This window comes from Danio rerio, chromosome 25, assembly GCF_049306965.1.
Source record: "Danio rerio strain Tuebingen ecotype United States chromosome 25, GRCz12tu, whole genome shotgun sequence".
NCBI classification, from domain to species: Eukaryota; Metazoa; Chordata; class Actinopteri; order Cypriniformes; family Danionidae; genus Danio; species Danio rerio.
In genome coordinates, this window is record NC_133200.1 from 13,410,310 (window position 1) to 13,428,275 (window position 17,966).

Sequence of the window (17,966 nt, forward strand, 5' to 3'; positions counted from 1 at the left end):
AAGCTGTTAACTTGTTTGTTTCTAAACATCCTTTTTAAAATGTCCACTGTAGTGGACACCAGGACCATCTTAATGTAATTAATGACTGCATGTTGTAGGGGGCAGAACTGAAGCAGAGAGGATTCTTTAAAAAAATAGTTGAGTGAGAATTTAGAGTCTGAAAATCAGACAATTAGAGAATTAAAGACAATTAGAGAATGACAATCAGTTGTGACAATAAATGTCAGTTGTTTTGATGTCAGTTGTTTTGTACTAAAATGGTCCTGTGAATCCGCAGGTCTGATGGACTGCCAGTGAGAGCCTTTCTTCCCTCCTTCATTTAGACATGCCTTAGAAATGTTGCTGTCAGTAAATCTCACGTGTCACAATCAGGAAGGTGTGAAGTTGTATGTTTTGGTGTGAATCTGTTGTGTTTGCAGTGTTTGATTCAGTCCCGCATATACTGGAGGGTTTGTCTCGCACGACGGTCAGGGTGGGCTGCCGCTGGAGGTGGCGTTGATGACCCGCATCACTTCAGCTCCTGGCTCCCCCAGTGTCCTGCAGCTGCTGGACTGGTTTGACCATCCCAGACGCTACGTCCTGATCCTGGAGTGTCCGACTCCTTGCCAAGATCTCCAGAGCTTCTGTGAGGAGAACGGCTGTCTGGACGAGCATCTGGCCAAGAAAGTGCTGGTGCTGCGACGTCCTGCACCGAAACATCAAGCCAGAGAACCTGCTGATCTCCACATAGTCCCAGGACATCAAGCTACTGGACTTCTGCTGTGGAGCTCTGCTGAAGCGCTCGGCCTACAAATACTTTGCAGGTGAGTTTGAGTTACAGAAGGAAATGTTCTGTTGATGTTTGTGAACTTCAGCTGATCAACTAAAGGGGATTTGTCTGTACTGGAGCATTTTGAGCAGATGTTTGTGGTCTTCTTGTGTCTCTTGGGCACTCCTGCATACGCTCCTCCTGAGTGGTTTCGCAGACATCGCTACAATGCCACTCCACCTACAGTCTGGTCAATAGGAGTGACGCTCTACAACATCCTGTGTGACTGTTTCCCCTTCAGAGGTGCACAGAGAATCACATCCAGAAGCAGACTGACCTTCCCTAGGAGCTTGTCAACAGGTAAGAGATTCAGACACATTCAGCTTCCTCTGCTGCGTCTGTGAGGCTCTGTGAAGCTGGAGGAGCTGAAGACACACACACACATACACACACGAACACACACCAGTTCAGAGTGCAAAATAGTTTCGTGTTTTTAAAACGAGAACATGCAATGGAGCAAATACATAATAGAAGTAAAAGAAGCCTAGAGTAATCTAAAAGTTTTGAAGAATTAAAAAAAGGTTATTTACATCCTGACCAAGTTTTCCCATCGTGTTTTTAAAGAAATACAATAGATAGTATAGCCAATTACCCAAACACTGTGGGCTCTATTTTGACGGCCCATGCGCAGAGCACAAAACGCAGGGCGCAAACGCTTTTAGGGCATGTCAGAACGCATATTTGCTCATTTAAGGACGGGAAAATTCGCTTTGCGGCGTGGCGCATGGTCTAAAAGGGTTGAGTTCATTTTCTTAATGAGTTATAGGTGTGTTTTGAGAATAAACCAATCACAGTCTCATCTCCCATTCCATTTAAGAGCCAGGTGCGTCGCGCCACAAGCGCATTTTGACGTAAATTAAATTCACTTTCGCTTTTGCTCTCGTGGATAGGGAAACCTTACCGCACAGACATCAATTAGCCTATAAATAATTAATTTCGTTTGATCAGTTGTAATTTCCAGCAAATGAATAAATGAACAATAATAACAAAGTGTGGTCAAAATACTGAGTTATTTCCAAATACACCCGCTATGCCCCATATGGTCTAAAACCTGACAGGTGGACAAAACTAAGCTTGTTTTTAATAAAACAAATACAAATATGGATATAATAAATAATACTGCTACTAATAATAACATTATACAAAAGCAAATTAAATGAACTGAAAAAGCCTCCCGAGATGAAGTAAGGCAGTGGTTTTTAAATTCATGTAGGCTAGAAATTTATATGTTTTGTAATATTTTAATCATTTATATTTATATCCTATATATCAATATTATATATATCATTAATATATTATACCTTTTTATATGTAAAGATATTTGCGTATTGCTCTACATCTTGTGTGAAAGCCAGGCGCACTTTGCGCCAGACAATAGACCGACTTTGTTGTGGTCTAAAGAACAGACTATTTACAGTTTCTCAAAATAGCAACGCGCCAAAACACGCCTGTTGTTTTAGACCAGAACGCCTATGGGCGCACATTTGAGCACAGATGCATTTGCTATTTAAACAGTGTGGTGCAACACCTCAAAATGACCATTGCGCCGAGCTGAAAGTAGCAAAAGACTATTGTGCCGCGCCTTGCGCCACATTGCGCCGGGTGTATGATAGGGCCCTGTGTCTTTACTGTTTTCATTGAAATATAAATCTTTAAAGCTACCTTTCGTCTCCAGTAAACGATATGTTTAATGTAGCACAGCGTATCATCAGCCAATAGGTTATATTTGGAAATAAAGATGCTGGATGCAGAATGTATGAATGAGCTTTAATATATTCAATAAAACTTTGAAGTAATTTTGATTATTACAATATTAATCTTTAGTTTGTCATAAACTACAAAAACATCTTTTAAAAATTTTATTTAATAAATGATCAGATTACTGATGACAGAAAAGCAGAATCCCAATGAAAGATATTCACCTGAAATGTCTATTTATTCTAGGATTTACATTAAAAGGCATCAAAGTGTATTTACATATTGAACCGCCCATATTTAAATTGAAGATTTGTCACGATAGCAACACTATGATAATTGATGATAATTTGACTAGTGCTAATGCTAATCGTTAGGCTTGATAATGAAGATGTCTGAAATAAAAAAATAAAAAAAAACACTCAGTCCATGAATGACACTAATAAATGTAATCACACTCATTCAGTGAAGTTTAACAGAGACCCGCTCACTATCAGCACAATCCTTTATGGGAAATGGAAACACAGATACGATTATTTATTGATAATACACGCTTTATACACCAAACACAAGATGCTAAATTATACGCTTAGCACTTTCCCGTAGAAAACCATTGAAAGAAAACATTTAACATTCAGTTACAGTATCTTACTCCTGATGTTTACAGTTAGCTACTGTCATCAGTTGATGAGAAGGGATACATAGCAAGTGTTCACAGACATTTGCTTTATAATAACTACAGTAAGTGCTAACAGAGTACAGTATATAAATAATCAGGTTGCATTTCAGTAACACACTGATAATAAATATACACACATTATATGTTTCCATGACAGAAATGACCAGGTATTATTTCGAGTACTGCAATAAATAAATGCAGTAGGGCTGAGCGGTATGGCTCATTCATTTATTCATACATTTTCATCAGAGTCCCTTTATTAATCCGGGGGCGCCACAGCGGTATGAACCGCCAACTTATTCAGCACGTTTTTATGCAGCGGATGCCCTTCCAGCCGCAACCCATCTCTGGGAAACATCCACACACACTCATTCACAATCATACACTACAGACAATTTTAGCCTACCCAATCACAAAAAAAATACGGGGTAAACCAGAGCACCCGGAGGGAACCCACGCTAACGCAGGGAGAACATGCAAACTCCACACAGAAAGGGCAACTGACCCAGCCGAGGCTTGAACCAGCAACCGTCTAGCTGTAAGGCGACAGCACTACTTTTTTTTACTTTTTAAAGAACAAAATGTTTGATATTTGCTTAAATTGTTTACATATTTATATTTTCATATTTAAGTTACTTGGGATATATTTTATATCTGTGAGAAGATGTTACTTGAGAAATGTTTATAATAATTTCAATATAAAACTGTGAAATGCGGCATACAGTGTAATTTGTTGTTCATCTAAAGTCATATTTTGTTTACTATAAGGTTACAAATTAAAATAAATAATCAAATAAGATCAGGAACTTCAGTTTTCTTAAATATTCAAGCTTATTTGTTTTTAATATAAAACCTTTTGGTACATTTATAGAATAACTAACTTTAGAAATAAAATTCTATCATGAATGATATCTTTTCCAATGAAATAAACTTTCTAATAAAGTTGAATCACTTCCCAGCCCTAAAATCCAGCTATACAGTTGAAGTTGAAGATGTTTAACAGAGCAAGAACATTTCACAGTATGTCTGGTAATATTTTTTCTTCTGGAGAAAGTCTTATTTTGATTTATTTTTGGCTAGAATCAAAGCAGTTTTTAATAAAAAAATTTAAAAAAAGAAAGACAAAATTATTAGCCCCTTTAAGCTATAGTGTCTACAGAACAAACCATCGTTATACAATAACTTAGTTAATTACCCTAACCTGCCTAATTAACTTAATTAACCTAGTTAAGCCTTTAAATGTCACTTTAATCAGTATAGAAGTGTCTTGATAAATATGTAGTAAAAGCTATTATATTTAGAAATGTGTTAAAAAAAATCTGCTCTCTGTTAAACAGAAATTGGGGAACAAATTAAACAGGGGCCATAAACTTCAAATATGGTCTTATTCTGTAAAGGATGTATGTTATTAATAGTTTGTTCTTAATTGTTTTGTTTTTTTATTTATTTTATTGTCTGCCTAAAGCAACGTTGTAGCACTTTTTTGCCCAAGACAAATTTCTTCTCAGGGACAAATAAAGTTTATCCTAATTGTAATCCTAATTAGAACAGCATATTCATTCATTCATTCATTCATTCATTCATTCATTCATTCATTTATTTATTCATTTTTTTAGGCTTAGTCCCTTTATTAATAAGGGGAATAAACCGGCAATTTATCCAGCATATGTTTAATGCAGCGGATGCCCTTCCAGCCGCAACCCAACACTGGCAAACACCCACACACTCTTGCGTTCACACAAATACACTACGGCCAATTTAGTTTACTCAATTCACCTATAGCGCATGTGTTTAGACTGTGGGGGGAACCACAGTGAGGTCATTATGAGACTATTCACCTTATTCTCCGTGGACGAGCGGGCGCTGCCATTTGAATCTTTTTGGCACAAGACTTCCGGTCTCATTCACTTCCATTCATTTTTAGACATTAAAAACTGCTTGTTTCGCTGTTTGATGTTGCAAACTGATATTTCCTTGTTATATTATTCTACTTGGTCTGTATAGTCATGCAAACATTTGTTTGTAGAGCAAGTAGTTTGATCCTTTTTTGCCGTTTATTATTCCTAGTCATTTCTCCCATAGGCGACTGAAACGAAGTTCTAAGTCAATCGCGAAAACAGGTGCACTTCCGCATTTTAGAAAAAGGTCAATGCAGGCCTGAACCCAGAGTTGCTTTTGTTCCCGATGTTTGACCTATGCAGTGTATCTGCTTGGCATCAAGTAGACCTTAGGTATTCAGCAACTTCTCTTGGAGCCGTATACATAAAAGCTGTCAAACACAGTCCAGTTACTCGAGTCTAAACTGTTGCTTTAAACTGAAATTGTCAAAGTTTGAACAATTTAGTCTCAAAAGTTAATCTGCAATCTTGACTGTACCAGGGGGGGGATATTTGTTGTATCAGTATATGATATTGTAATATAAAACAACATATTGTCTAACAGTAAAACCTTCTCTGTGGGTCCATTTGGCTAAACAGGCTCCATAAATGTGTTAAATCATAGTAAACAGTATATGGCACTACTAATTCAGTAAAGAGATTCCTTCACCCAATAATGAATATTTTATCATCTTTTACTCAGCCCTTACTATGAGTTTCTTCTGTTTTACACAAAAGAAGGTATTTTGAAAAATGCTGGAAGCCTGTAACTATTGACTTCCATTGTATTTGTTTTCCTACTATGAATGTCAGTGGTTACAGATTTTCAGGATTCTTTAAAGTATCTTTAGTGTTCAACAGAAGAAAGAAACTCATATGTAGGCCCACACGGAATCTGATTTTTAGCCCATCATTAATTCTGTTTATTTACTGGAGTAAATGTGTAAATCTGAATTTATTCAGTTTTTATTCAGTAATTTATTACTTTTTATTTCATATATTAAGGTTTTAGTTATGACACTCCGCTGGATACTCCCAAAATAATTCCACAGAAATCCACAGATTTTTACCAAAATTCTCAGCAGAAATAGCAAAAAACGTCCGCAGATTCTGTCTGGCCCGACTCAAGGTTTGGAAGCGCTTGAGTAAAAAGTTTAAGGAGAACTATCTCTTTAATTGAGTAAGGAGTCATTTAGAACAGTGGTTCTCAAACTTTTTTCATCAAGTACAACCTCAGAAAAAAATTTCTCTTCAAGTTCCACCAAAAATGAGCAGTATTGAAATACAGTAGCGTAGTAGGCCCAGTAAAGCAGCTACAACTCTGCACAGTTAAATGTGGCAGATTACAGAAATATAGGCTAAATGTCATATATGGCACATTATACATAATTATTGATAAATTTTGAAATGTTTGTAGCATATATTTGACATATTTCATTCTTCCGCGTACCACTAGTCGTGATGATCAGAGCTTCAGTTTGATTCACATGATTTTATTTGAATTATTAACAATATATACAAGCAATTCATTACAAAATATTCTGAACACTTAACAATCTCTCTCTCTTATGACAGAACACCAGATTCATATATGTTTAAATTGTCAGTCCAGTTTTCAGAGTTGAAGTTCAGTTCAGTTCAGTGTGGTTTAATTGTCACTGCCGAAAGTCCAAACACTAAAGAGCATATCCATCGTAGCGCACCTCCACAATTCCCAAACCAAGCAAGCCATCGGCGACAGTGGCGAGGAACAAAACTTCACCAATTGACTAAAGTGAAGGAAAAAAAACCTCGAGAGAAACCAGGCTCAGTTGGGCACGACCATTTCTCCTCTGGCCAAACGTCTTGTGCGGAGCTGCAGTCTAGGCACCATTAATCACCATTATTGTCATTAATTACTGACCTCATGTCCTTAGTTCAAATTCATGTTTACTTCATATTGAGAACACAAATGAAAACTTTAGATGAAATCTGAGAGCTCTCTGACCCTCAAACCACACGTTCAGAAGAGCACAGTGCACTGGATGTGTGTCGCACTGCTGACGTTTAACCCAGAGGCCTGCGCGACTTCCTCTCATTTAAACAAAGCTTGAGCACATCTGAGGTAAACGTCAGCAGTGCGACACACGTACAGCGCAGGACAGAGCTCTCATGGTTTGATGAAGTTTTCTGGGATTTAAACATTTCTTCATCTTAAGGTTTACGGAGGATCAGAGAGTTCTCGCATTTCATCTCAAATAGTTTCACTTGTTTTCTGAAGATGAAGAAAGGTGTCAGGGAGTTTGGAGCTAGAGCTGTCATTTTGAAGCGAAACTTCTTTTATGCAGACAGAAAAACACAAAAATAATAAAACAGAAATAATGACTTCAGAAGTTCTGTCCTTAACTGCATGTGTGTCGCACTGCTGGTGTTTAACCCAGAGGCCTGCGCGACTTCCTCTCATTTAAACAAAGCGTGGGCACATCTGAGGTCAACGTCAGCAGTGCGACACACATACAGCGCAGGACAGAGCTCTCATCAACACACGTCATGAACTGACACTGAGGAAAAGTGAGGTCTTAGGGGTTTGGAATGACATGAGGGAGTAATTAATAACTTTAACAGTCTTGTGAAATGTCTGGAAATGGTGCTCTCCTCCTCCTCCTCGCTTCTTTAGTGTTTTCTAAAATGGAGAAAAACAATCAGAAACAACACAAAGCTATTTAAGCAGTAATATGAAGGGCTGTCAAATAAAACTCTGTGTGTTCCTCTACCTTCTCTTGAAGAACTGCTTCACAGGATTTGGGGTCGTTGGATTGAACCAGCAGTGCTCTTCAACCTGATGTAACTGTAGCCGTTGAACTGGATTACGGATCAAACACTGGGAAATCAGGTCCACGCATGCTGAAAAGTGGCACAGAGAGTGTGAAATACGTCTGCATACTCAAGATTCACGAACGCCTTTAAATCTTACTACATCAAATGTTACAAAACATCCACAATTAAGTGACTTTAATATCTACAGGTCCTGTAAGCATTATATTTAATCCATTTGACTTATGACTGACATGTGTTATTCTGTCACTGAGGCTGGGATTGTTCAGAGGTGTCTGCTTACCTGTGGATAATCTGGGGTTTATCTGAATGGAGCCAAACATTAATGACTGTCTGTTACAAAAGGCCAGTCGTCCATGCATTATTTCATACAGCATGATGCCTATTGTCCAGACGTATGCCGGGTTAGCATGGAATACACGACCCCTTAAAGCCTCAGGTGGCATGCCGTGTCCAGCTCCTGTAAGAGAGACATTTCCAGAATTCAGTCATTTCATAAGACAATACGGTGAACAAAGAAACTATCACTAAATGCCAACTCACCTCGATAGTCACTTTTGTTGAAAGGCTTGTGGGTAATTGGCTGAGCACAACCGAAGTCGATCAATTTGAGCTCTAATCGGGGTAGAGTCACCAGGATGTTCGCCGTGTGTATATCACCGTGGAAAACTCCACGCTCGGTGCAGAACATTACGGCTCGGATCAACTGACGCATTAACCGGCGTGCTTGGTTTTCTTCAATGTCCCCTGTATCTTTGATGTACTGAAGCAAGGTCTGGCATGACTCTGCGTACTCCAGAATGAGAACAAAGTTGTCCTCAAGCTCAACCCAGTCGTGTAATCTGATGATGTTTGGACATCGCGGTGCATTCATCAACCTAAGCATCATTGCCACTTCCGCAAGCACAGGTGTGGAATGACCATCCTAGAAAGAAAACAGATTTCTCCATTAATGTTAAATGAATTTTAATTAACTCCACAGCCCGACATTCATGTGTTCAAAACAAGTGACAAGTGAAGGATGAGTAAATGCTCGGCACATTTTCACTGTTGTGTGAATTATTCAACTTACAACGTCCAGATAACGGTCCTCTTGACTCTTCATCATACACTTCAGGGCAACCTGCGAAAAAAACAACAACAACAAATTAAATTAAAGCCAACAAATGATTTATATTTAATAATCAGGAGGAAAATGTTGACTGAATTTAAAAAATAGTTCTCTACCTTTACTCTTTTCCTGCGTTTGTGAGATGCCACATACACCTCGCCAAAAGCTCCTTTTCCAATCAGGTCTCCGACTTCAAACTGAGACAGATCAAATCCTGAAAAAAGCAGGGAGAATTATTGGGATTGTCTGGTATGAATCGGATCAAATAAATGACTCCTGTCCTTCAAATCTTGATCTAATGCAATGATCTAAAAGCAGCAACTTTTATCATAATTGCAGGAGTAAACTGATTACTAATTTATATTAATTACGAATTACAGAATGATGACTTACCACCCTGGCCTGGCAGACATTCTGAGTCAAGGTCTGGGTCTGACTCGAGCTCGGGCTCAGGCTGTGGCGTAAAACGCTGGACTACATCTGTGTCACAGCACAGGAAAGGACGCTTCGCAGCCTTCCATACTCTCTTGAAGAAAGCAGAGACTCTTTTCCATTTCCTTTCTTTCTTGGGTTTTTCTAAAATGAAGACAACAAACAGAAACATCTCCATGAACAGAGCTGCAGCTACAGTGCTCAGAATATTCATATATGCTGTACACGCCATTTTGAAAATGAATATTTTTATCCATTTCTCAGTGATTATGGGTAATATATATTGGTGCATTTGAACAAAACAGATTTATTAAACAGATTTATTTATTAAATTAATATTTTAGTCACAGAACATTTTTAGAAATAGAAAGATAATACAATTAAATCTGTGCAAAACAAAAAACAAATTTCAACAAAATTGTATATATATATTTTTCTCTTTGATTTTTGCTATTTTGGAAAATTAAATTGAATATTTTCTCCTAACATATACATTTGGGCTACTAATTTTTGAACCATTATTGTAAGTGATTTTGTTAGATAAGCTCCAGATTTGGCTTCAGTACTGACTAAATTAATGTACATGCACAAATATAATATTGTAAAGCATCCTATAGAAAATATGAATTTAAATGAGATTTGTGGGGGTGTACTCGTATATGTTAAGCACTGTATTAATTAATACACAACCAACAGTACAACAAATGACACTGTCTGATTTATAAACTAAAAACAACAAAGCGTAAAAAATAACAGATGGCAGAAATAAAATCAACCAAATTCAGGATGACTCACCATCAGTCCCATCAATTTTAGAGGGGTCTTGAACAGACGGAGGCGACTCAGGACAGGCCGAATCTGCATCCGTCATTTTCTTAGTATTAGAGGGGCCATGGACACTGATTGGCTGAGGATCTTCACAGACCTGGCCTGGCAGACACACCAGCTCAGTGTCAACATGACCGTTGAGGGCCGTTGAGGACTCAGGATGGGCCGAATCTGCTGTTTGCTTGATCCTGGAGGGGCCCGGAACACTCAACGGCTGAGGTTCTTCACAGACCTGGACTGGCGGACGCATCTGCTCAGGGTCAACATGATCTGCGATGGTCGTTGGCTTGATCCTGGAAGGTCCTGGAACAGCCAACGACTCGAGACTGTCGCAGACCTGGACTGGCGGACGCATCTGCTCAGTGTCAACGTGACCTGTGAGGGCCGTTGAGGACTCAGGACGGGCCGAATCTGCATTTGGCACTTCTGCTGTTTGCTTGATCCTGGATGGGCCCGGAACACTCAACGGCTGAGGATCTTCACAGACCTGGACTGGCGGACGCATCTGCTCAGGGTCAACATGATCTGCGATGGTCGTTGGCTTGATCCTGGATGTTCCAGGAACAGCCAACGACTCGAGACTGTCGCAGACCTGGACTGGCGGACGCATCTGCTCAGTGTCAACATGACCTGTGAGGGCCGTTGAGGACTCAGGACGGGCCGGATCTGCATTTGGCACTTCTGCTGTTTGCTTGATTCTGGAGGGGCCCGGAACACTCAACGGCTGAGGTTCTTCACAGACCTGGCCTGGCAGCAACACCGGCTCAAGGTCTGCATGTGCTGTGACGGTCCTGGAGGGACCTGGAACAGGCAGATGCTCGAAATCATTGACATCCGACTGTGGTTCAAAGGGAACCACTCTGCTCCGGTCACAGCTAAGGAAAGGGCGCTTTGCAGCCTTCCATGCTCTCTTAAAGAAAGCAGAGACTCTTTTCCCTTTCCTCCGTTTCTCTGGGTTTTCTAAAGTAAAGGAAATGAACAGGGAAATATTAGAAAACTCATTTCAGTTACAGAAACAGAGCTGTAGACATTTATTATTATGGATGTAAAGTTGGGTTTATATTTGCACATTTGTTCATTTACCGGTCTCTATGTTGTTTACCATGCTAATTTGAATATTGGGTCTGAAAACGCATGTAAGTAAGACTTCAAATTAACATTATCACTAATTAATTGACTGTAAACAATGTTGTAGAATGATAGTCGTTGGGTGTTATGATGATTTCCCCATTTAGAATTTGAAACAATATTTCTGTTATATTTTTAAGGAGAAAGTCAGAATGTGTGAATGTAAAATCAACTTTCCCTCAATTGTATTAATTTATCACCGCTTAAACAAATAAAATACTTAAATATAACATTCTCACTCAGTTTTCTCAAATATAACAAATATTCCTCCACACCATCAAAAACTAAGAACATTACTGTGCAGGTCTACACATAGAGTTTAAATTAAAGTAATATTTGAATGTTTTTTTATCAGAAACTTTAACAAGGCACAATTTCTGTAGAGTGGAAAGGAGAAACTTAAAAGCCAGAATGTCAATACATAAACTGACAGACAGCAGGCCTCAATCACAAAGTCAGAAAATACACAATATCATAACTACACGAAACAATCACGAGAGGTTGAATATTTGCCTCTTAAGTCGGTAAGTTGCGTTATATGACGATATATTATTATTTTATAGTTTTTATTAAATAATAGGTGGAAATACACCGTTTTTGTAAACTCTCATCTCACCTGTTGGGCTTCTCGACATGGTAGGAGTTGTAGGAGAAGCCATCGAGTCACTCTGATGATAATTGTTGACAAATACAGGCGTGATCAAATTTTCTCGAGTAAAAAACACAGTTGACATATTATTTTCTGCTTGAGATGCAAAACAAATCGCTAAAGTCATTAAATCACTGTTCACTGTACTCGATCGTTTGTCACTCTGAGGAATTCTGTCGGCCATGGCAACGGCATTCTTCTCGTTCTATTTATTCGTCATCAGTAAGGTGAGGTGCGCGGGGTGATCCAAGTTGGCGCTCTGATCGCCTAAGTTTGTTTCGCCCTAATACTCAGTTGCTGTTTTTGTCAGATAATAAATTCGTAACAGATAAAGCGTGACATATACAGTGATGAAAGCTTCAGCAATTATTATTAAATTGCTATCAGAAATATCAGTATAAATTGCAGTAAGCAGCACCATTAATTATCTTTTACTAATAAAGCATACAAACATGTATTAAATGTATTTATCAATTAATTTACAAACATGTATTAAAGTTGTATATCACAGTCAATAATAAGTGGACTTCAGTGTTTCAAATATAAAAGATTGAATAAGAAATATGAAGGGTTGGGCTAAAATAGTCCATAAAATATCAGTCCACAAGAGAAAGAAAAAAATGTTATGCACAAATAACCTCACTAGTCAGACATTGGCCATCTGAATAATAAAACAACAAAAACAGTAATAATTAAAATAATGTCCTTAATTCCCTTTTTATGCCTTTCTTGTAAATTAGTCAAATTCACTGATAATGAAATTCATCTATGAGCTAAAATATTATCGCTAAAATATTATCATTATCAGTGGATTTCACTTCTTATATAAAACTCTATTTAAAACGTATTGATTTATGGAGGATTTTGGTGCTGGACACTTTTTATTCCCCGTTTTGTGTTAAACAAGTAAAACAAATGCAGGCTACAGGAGGCGTTGTGCTTCACTCAGAACAAGGCAAGCTTTAAGATTACTGCCATTATGCTCAATTATTTTTTATAACATACTAACCCACAAAACAAACCCCTTTGCCTTTGAAATAAAAAAAAAATCCCAATGTTTTCTTTTATTTTTCATCTCTTTTCACAGGACTACAGGAGCATGCTGCATCTCTGTAAAGTAATGCTGCCATTTGATATTAATTGAAGATTTTAATTTGATCATTTTAGTGTAATAAAACATAAAACGAATAAAGTGAAAGAAAAATAATAAAATGAAATAAATGCTTAACGAAATGAACTGACAAAATGCTTCATATTAGTCTAAAAGATCGTGTAGTTGAACATGACTAGTTGACTTTTTTGTTGGATAAAGGAAAGTCAGAACACATGTTTTATTCTTTTAGTAAATATGTATTTATTTATTTTGCACTTTAAGTGTGTTTGGCTGTAAACAGGCGCAGGTCAGATTTTATCCAGGTCATCATTTATTACAATTTAATTCATTTTGTGAAAAATAATACATTAATTAGACCTGTCCAGTGTCGTTTGGAGTGTGTCGGATTAATATCAGATCAGAATAAAACGAATGAAATGAGCAGGTGTAAACAACCTCAAAACATTGGACGGTATTAGCGCATTCTCCGGTAGTAAAGCCTTTATCGGACAGTTAATTTCAAAAATTGTTATGACACAAGTCAAAAAATAAATAGGGAAAGGGAGGTCGTGTACGAGACAAATCAACAATGTCCAAATGGACGACCCGGCTAATGCGGCCAGCCTATAAACTGATAGGGACAGATTCTCATCTGTAAGGAAGTAACGTCAGTCTTACCCTGTTTGCCAGTCTTTTTGTACATATGTTCAATATTTTGCGACAATGACGCTGTTGCCTGCTTTCTCTTCGTCTCTCTTGCTCTTTTCGACCCATTATAACGTTATTCACTATGGATGTCGCATCAAAGATTCAAATGTCAGTTAAAGTTACCGCTCGGTTATGTCACGTGACTTGCGTCACATTAATGTGGCTCACTGATCATAGTTATTTTAAACAAAAACATTTATTACAAAACGATAATATATATATTTTCACAAAAAATAATTTATGGTCAAATTCTGGACCTTTTGGCCATCGTTTGAACCACCCGAACAGCCTTTGCGTCATCATCGCCTATATTAATCGGAGAGAAATCTTTACATTTATCCAAAGGAAATTCAAGTGAATGAAGTTTTTAAAAACAACACCAAACAACCGAGCTCATCTAAATGTACCATATTGAAGACGTGGACGATGATGATATTCTCAATTTGTGGAATCTACAGGCATTATAAACTGCTTTCAGAACAATTATTGCATTATTTTCTGAGAAACATATTTATTAAAGTATATCCTCCTGAAACCACGCCCATTGACTTGTGTTCTCTGTAGTGGACATTGCGTTTTCATGCATTTTCTTAGATTTTTTTGTCTAGTCCTGTTGTACTGTTAGAGAACATCCTGGACTTTCTAGTGATATGTTTGTTGAATTGGGTATATGCCTAGCTAGTGCTGTTCCCATGCTGATAATCTTCAGGTTACCTGTTATTATTAGTTTTTTTTTCCATTTTAAACGATACCTTTTACAGCATCGATCTTGTAATGTAGTTAAGATACAATCAGTTAAATAGACTGGCATTCAATAGCTCAAGTACAAAACGAGACAAAAAGCCGTTTACACGCACTCGCCAGTCAGAATCGGCAGGCTAACGCAGAAGCTCCATTGAATATACTGGGGTAAAATAAATGCTCATATTTTAAAGACATGGCAGGGGGAAATGTAATTTAATGCAGTGCTTCTTGTACAATCTGAGACCCACTTTATATCGGATATCACTCAGCCAGTGGAAATGGCTGATTTTTAAAGAAAAAAGACCTTAAACGCATAGATATATATCTATGCCTTAAACGCGCCGATTTTGAAATAGCAAACAGTTCACAGGAAGCGCTTAACCCAGATTACTGGCAAATTAAAAGTCCTATTAGCATGCTTCGGCATATACCACATTGGCTGGCATGCTAGGAACTATTTCCTACACTACATCCAAATGGCCGACATACAAACAAGCACATTTTATGGGAAGGAGTGAGGTATGTAAAATTGAGCTGTTTAAATGTTGTTTTTACTATTATTATTAAGTATATATTTGTTTGTTAAAGTGTCAGGAACAATACGTATAGCTTTCAAAGCTGTTAACTTGTTTGTTTCTAAATATCCTTTTTAAAATGTCCACTGTAGTGGACACCAGGACCATCTTAATGTAATTAATGACTGCATGTTGTAGGGGGCAGAACTGAAGCAGAGAGGATTCTTTAAAAATAGTTGAGTGAGAATTTAGAGTCTGAAAATCAGACAATTAGAGAATTAAAGACAATTAGAGAATGACAATCAGTTGTGACAATAAATATTTAATATCAGTTGTTTTGTACTAAAATGGTCCTGTGGCAGGTCTGATGGACTGCCAGTAAGAGCCTTTCTTCCCTCCTTCATTTAGACATGCTTTAGAAATGTTGCTGTCAGTAAATCTCATGTGTCACAATCAGGAAGGTGTGAAGTTGTACGTTTTGGTGTGAGTCTGTTGTGTTTGCAGTGTTTGATTCAGTCCTGGATATACTGGAGGGTTTGTCTCGCAAGACGGTCAGGGTCGGCTGCCGCTGGAGGTGGCGTTGATGACCCGCATCTCTTCAGCTCCTGGCTCCCCCAGTGTCCTGCAGCTGGAGTGTCCGACTCCTTGCCAAGATCTCCAGAGCTTCTGTGAGGAGAACGGCTGTCTGGACGAGCGTCTGGCCAAGAAAGTGCTGGTGCTGCGGCGTCCTGCACCGGAACATCAAGCCAGAGAACCTGCTGATCTCCACATAGTCCCAGGACATCAAGCTACTGGACTTCTGCTGTGGAGCTCTGCTGAAGCGCTCGGCCTACAAATACTTTGCTGGTGAGTTTGAGTTACAGAAGGAAATGTTCTGTTGATGTTTGTGAACTTCAGCTGATCAACTAAAGGGGATTTGTCTGTACTGGAGCATTTTGAGCAGATGTTTGTGGTCTTCTTGTGTCTCTTAGGCGCTCGTCCTGATTTTGCCAAGTGCTAGTTGTCCTGAGACCAACATATTTTATGATCACCCAAGGACAACATCTCTATCAGCCAATCAAACGTTATTACGTCATCATTATGAGCCTCCTGCAGAGTCCGCCAAAAACGCAAATTCAAAAAAGAAAACACACCCACACACAGGCAACTGCCATTTTCACCAGTGAAGAGGACAGGTGAAGAGGACAGGTGAAGAGGACAAGTGAAGAGGTGAGATCACCGGTTTTCTTCTATAAGTTTACAGAAGGAGTAATGATTGTAAAATTCATATGTGTTTATGGATTTGTCCCTTTTTTCCAGCGAAGTGAACGAGCAACGTTTAACTTTTGTTTGCATTAAGTTAGCCTATTTAGCCGTCCCTACCTAACCTTAGATTAGCGTGCTGCTCTACCGTTACTGTGATTTACTTTCTGGTATTAATTAAAACAAGCTAACAATATTTTTTTGAATATTTAAATCTAGCAAACGTTATTAAACGGGACTAAACTTGCCCTCTTGCTAATTAAGCGACCTTTTTTTTCTAATAATTTGTTTTTTAGCATGTATTATGTCAATTTCATTTAAAGACACGCCAGAAATGTGGACCAAAACAGCACTAGTTTAAACACAAGACAGTAACAATAGTACAGTAACGTTATTTGAGGTGTTAACTTAACTACTGTGAATCGCTGCAAAATTCAACTAACGTTAGTGATATAATTTAATTTTTCTGTTAATTATGTTGACCTCAGGTCATGATCGCTTATATATATATATATGTGTGTGTGTGTATATATGTGTCAGGCTCGGGGAACGAACCCGGGTCCCTGGCGTGTGAGTGTGGACTCCTTACCACTGAGCCACTGGTAGTTGAAGAACCCAGCAATGAGACACTATCAGGTTCCTTGAGGAGTTTTATTAGCAACAAAAAACAATCTTCAAAATGGAAGACGAAAAACAGTTAACAAAAACAGGAAACTTCAGGTTTCAAAAAATTCAAGTAAACAAAAACAGGAAACTTCAGGTTTCAAAATGTACATCAACTTAGACAGGCAAAAACTTCTGAACAGAAAAAATCCAAAAAGCTCCAAGGAATATTAGATACAAGAGACTAGCTTAAATCAACAAGAAGGAAAAACTCACTGTAGGTGACAGGCATGGGTCAACAATAACCGAGCAAAGAACAGAGGAAAAAGGGTTACTTTTATACAAACAACTAAACAAGGAACATGTGAAACTGATCTCGGTGATTACAGGTAACCAAAAAAGAAAAGTTGAAATGGCGACATCTAGTGGCGAATAAAAAACATTACATGAGAAATTAACCAAAAACCCTGACAGGACCCCCCCCTCTAGGAACGGCTCCTGACGTTCTTGCCGAGGGATTTCATCTTATGAGCGTGAAAGTCTCGAATGAGTCTTGGATCTAAAATGTCCTTGGCAAGGACCCAGGAACGCTCCTCAGGGCCATAGCCTTCCCAGTCCACGAGATACTGTCGAGTTTTGCGTACTTTACGGGTGTCCAGTATCCGGCGGACTGTATAGACTGCTTGGCCTCCAACAAAACGAGGAGGGGGAGGTTTACCTGTCACAAAGAAAGGAGAAGACAAAACTGGTTTTAGTAAAGACACGTGGAAGGTAGGGTTTATCTTTAAAGATTTTGGCAAGTATAATTTGTAGGTGACTGGGTTTACTTTCCTGGCGATCTTGAATGGACCAATAAACTTCTGGGATAGTTTCCTGGAGTCAACCCGTAGGGGAATGTTCCTGGTGGAAAGCCAGACTCTTTGGCCCGGACGCAGATTGGGAGCCGGTCTGCGCCTGCGGTTAGCCTGGTGTTGGTACTGTTGGGATACCTTGAGAAGTTTGAGACGTGCCTTCTTCCAAGTCCGGCGACAGCGTCTAAC

At 38.5% G+C, this 17,966-nt stretch overlaps 2 protein-coding genes across 6 annotated transcripts in view; one reads left to right on the plus strand and one right to left on the minus strand.

Annotated features, from left to right (window-relative positions):
- The window catches only part of LOC141380918 (serine/threonine-protein kinase pim-3-like), an 85,650-nt gene that overhangs the window by 219 nt on the left and 67,465 nt on the right, over positions 1-17,966 (plus strand). Inside the window, exons 2-3 of one of the 2 annotated variants that reach the window (XM_073942937.1) lie at positions 432-803; positions 966-1,108. In XM_073942937.1, coding sequence (XP_073799038.1) covers positions 499-803; positions 966-1,108 — 448 coding nt within the window. In that variant the 5' untranslated portion in view covers positions 432-498. Of the gene's footprint in view, positions 1-419; positions 804-965; positions 1,180-17,966 lie in introns of those variants that run through there. The other variant, XM_073942938.1, reaches the window with a different exon arrangement.
- LOC141380915 (uncharacterized) lies at positions 6,534-13,963 on the minus strand. 4 transcript variants are annotated; one of them, XM_073942927.1, is made up of 10 exons: positions 13,793-13,963; positions 11,989-12,081; positions 10,212-11,204; positions 9,378-9,560; positions 9,101-9,198; positions 8,946-8,996; positions 8,417-8,798; positions 8,157-8,333; positions 7,813-7,942; positions 6,534-7,721 (listed from the first exon to the last, which is right to left on the minus strand). In XM_073942927.1, the coding sequence occupies exons 1-10, from the start codon at positions 13,815-13,817 to the stop codon at positions 7,712-7,714; spliced, it is 2,142 nt and encodes a 713-aa protein (XP_073799028.1). In that variant the 5' UTR covers positions 13,818-13,963; the 3' UTR covers positions 6,534-7,711. The 4 variants fall into 4 exon arrangements, with proteins under 4 accessions (XP_073799028.1, XP_073799027.1, XP_073799030.1 ...); XM_073942929.1 differs by lacking the exon at positions 13,793-13,963 and having other exon boundaries at positions 7,263-7,721; positions 10,212-10,476; positions 10,732-11,204; positions 11,989-13,464; XM_073942928.1 differs by lacking the exon at positions 13,793-13,963 and having other exon boundaries at positions 7,263-7,721; positions 10,212-10,514; positions 10,620-11,204; positions 11,989-13,464.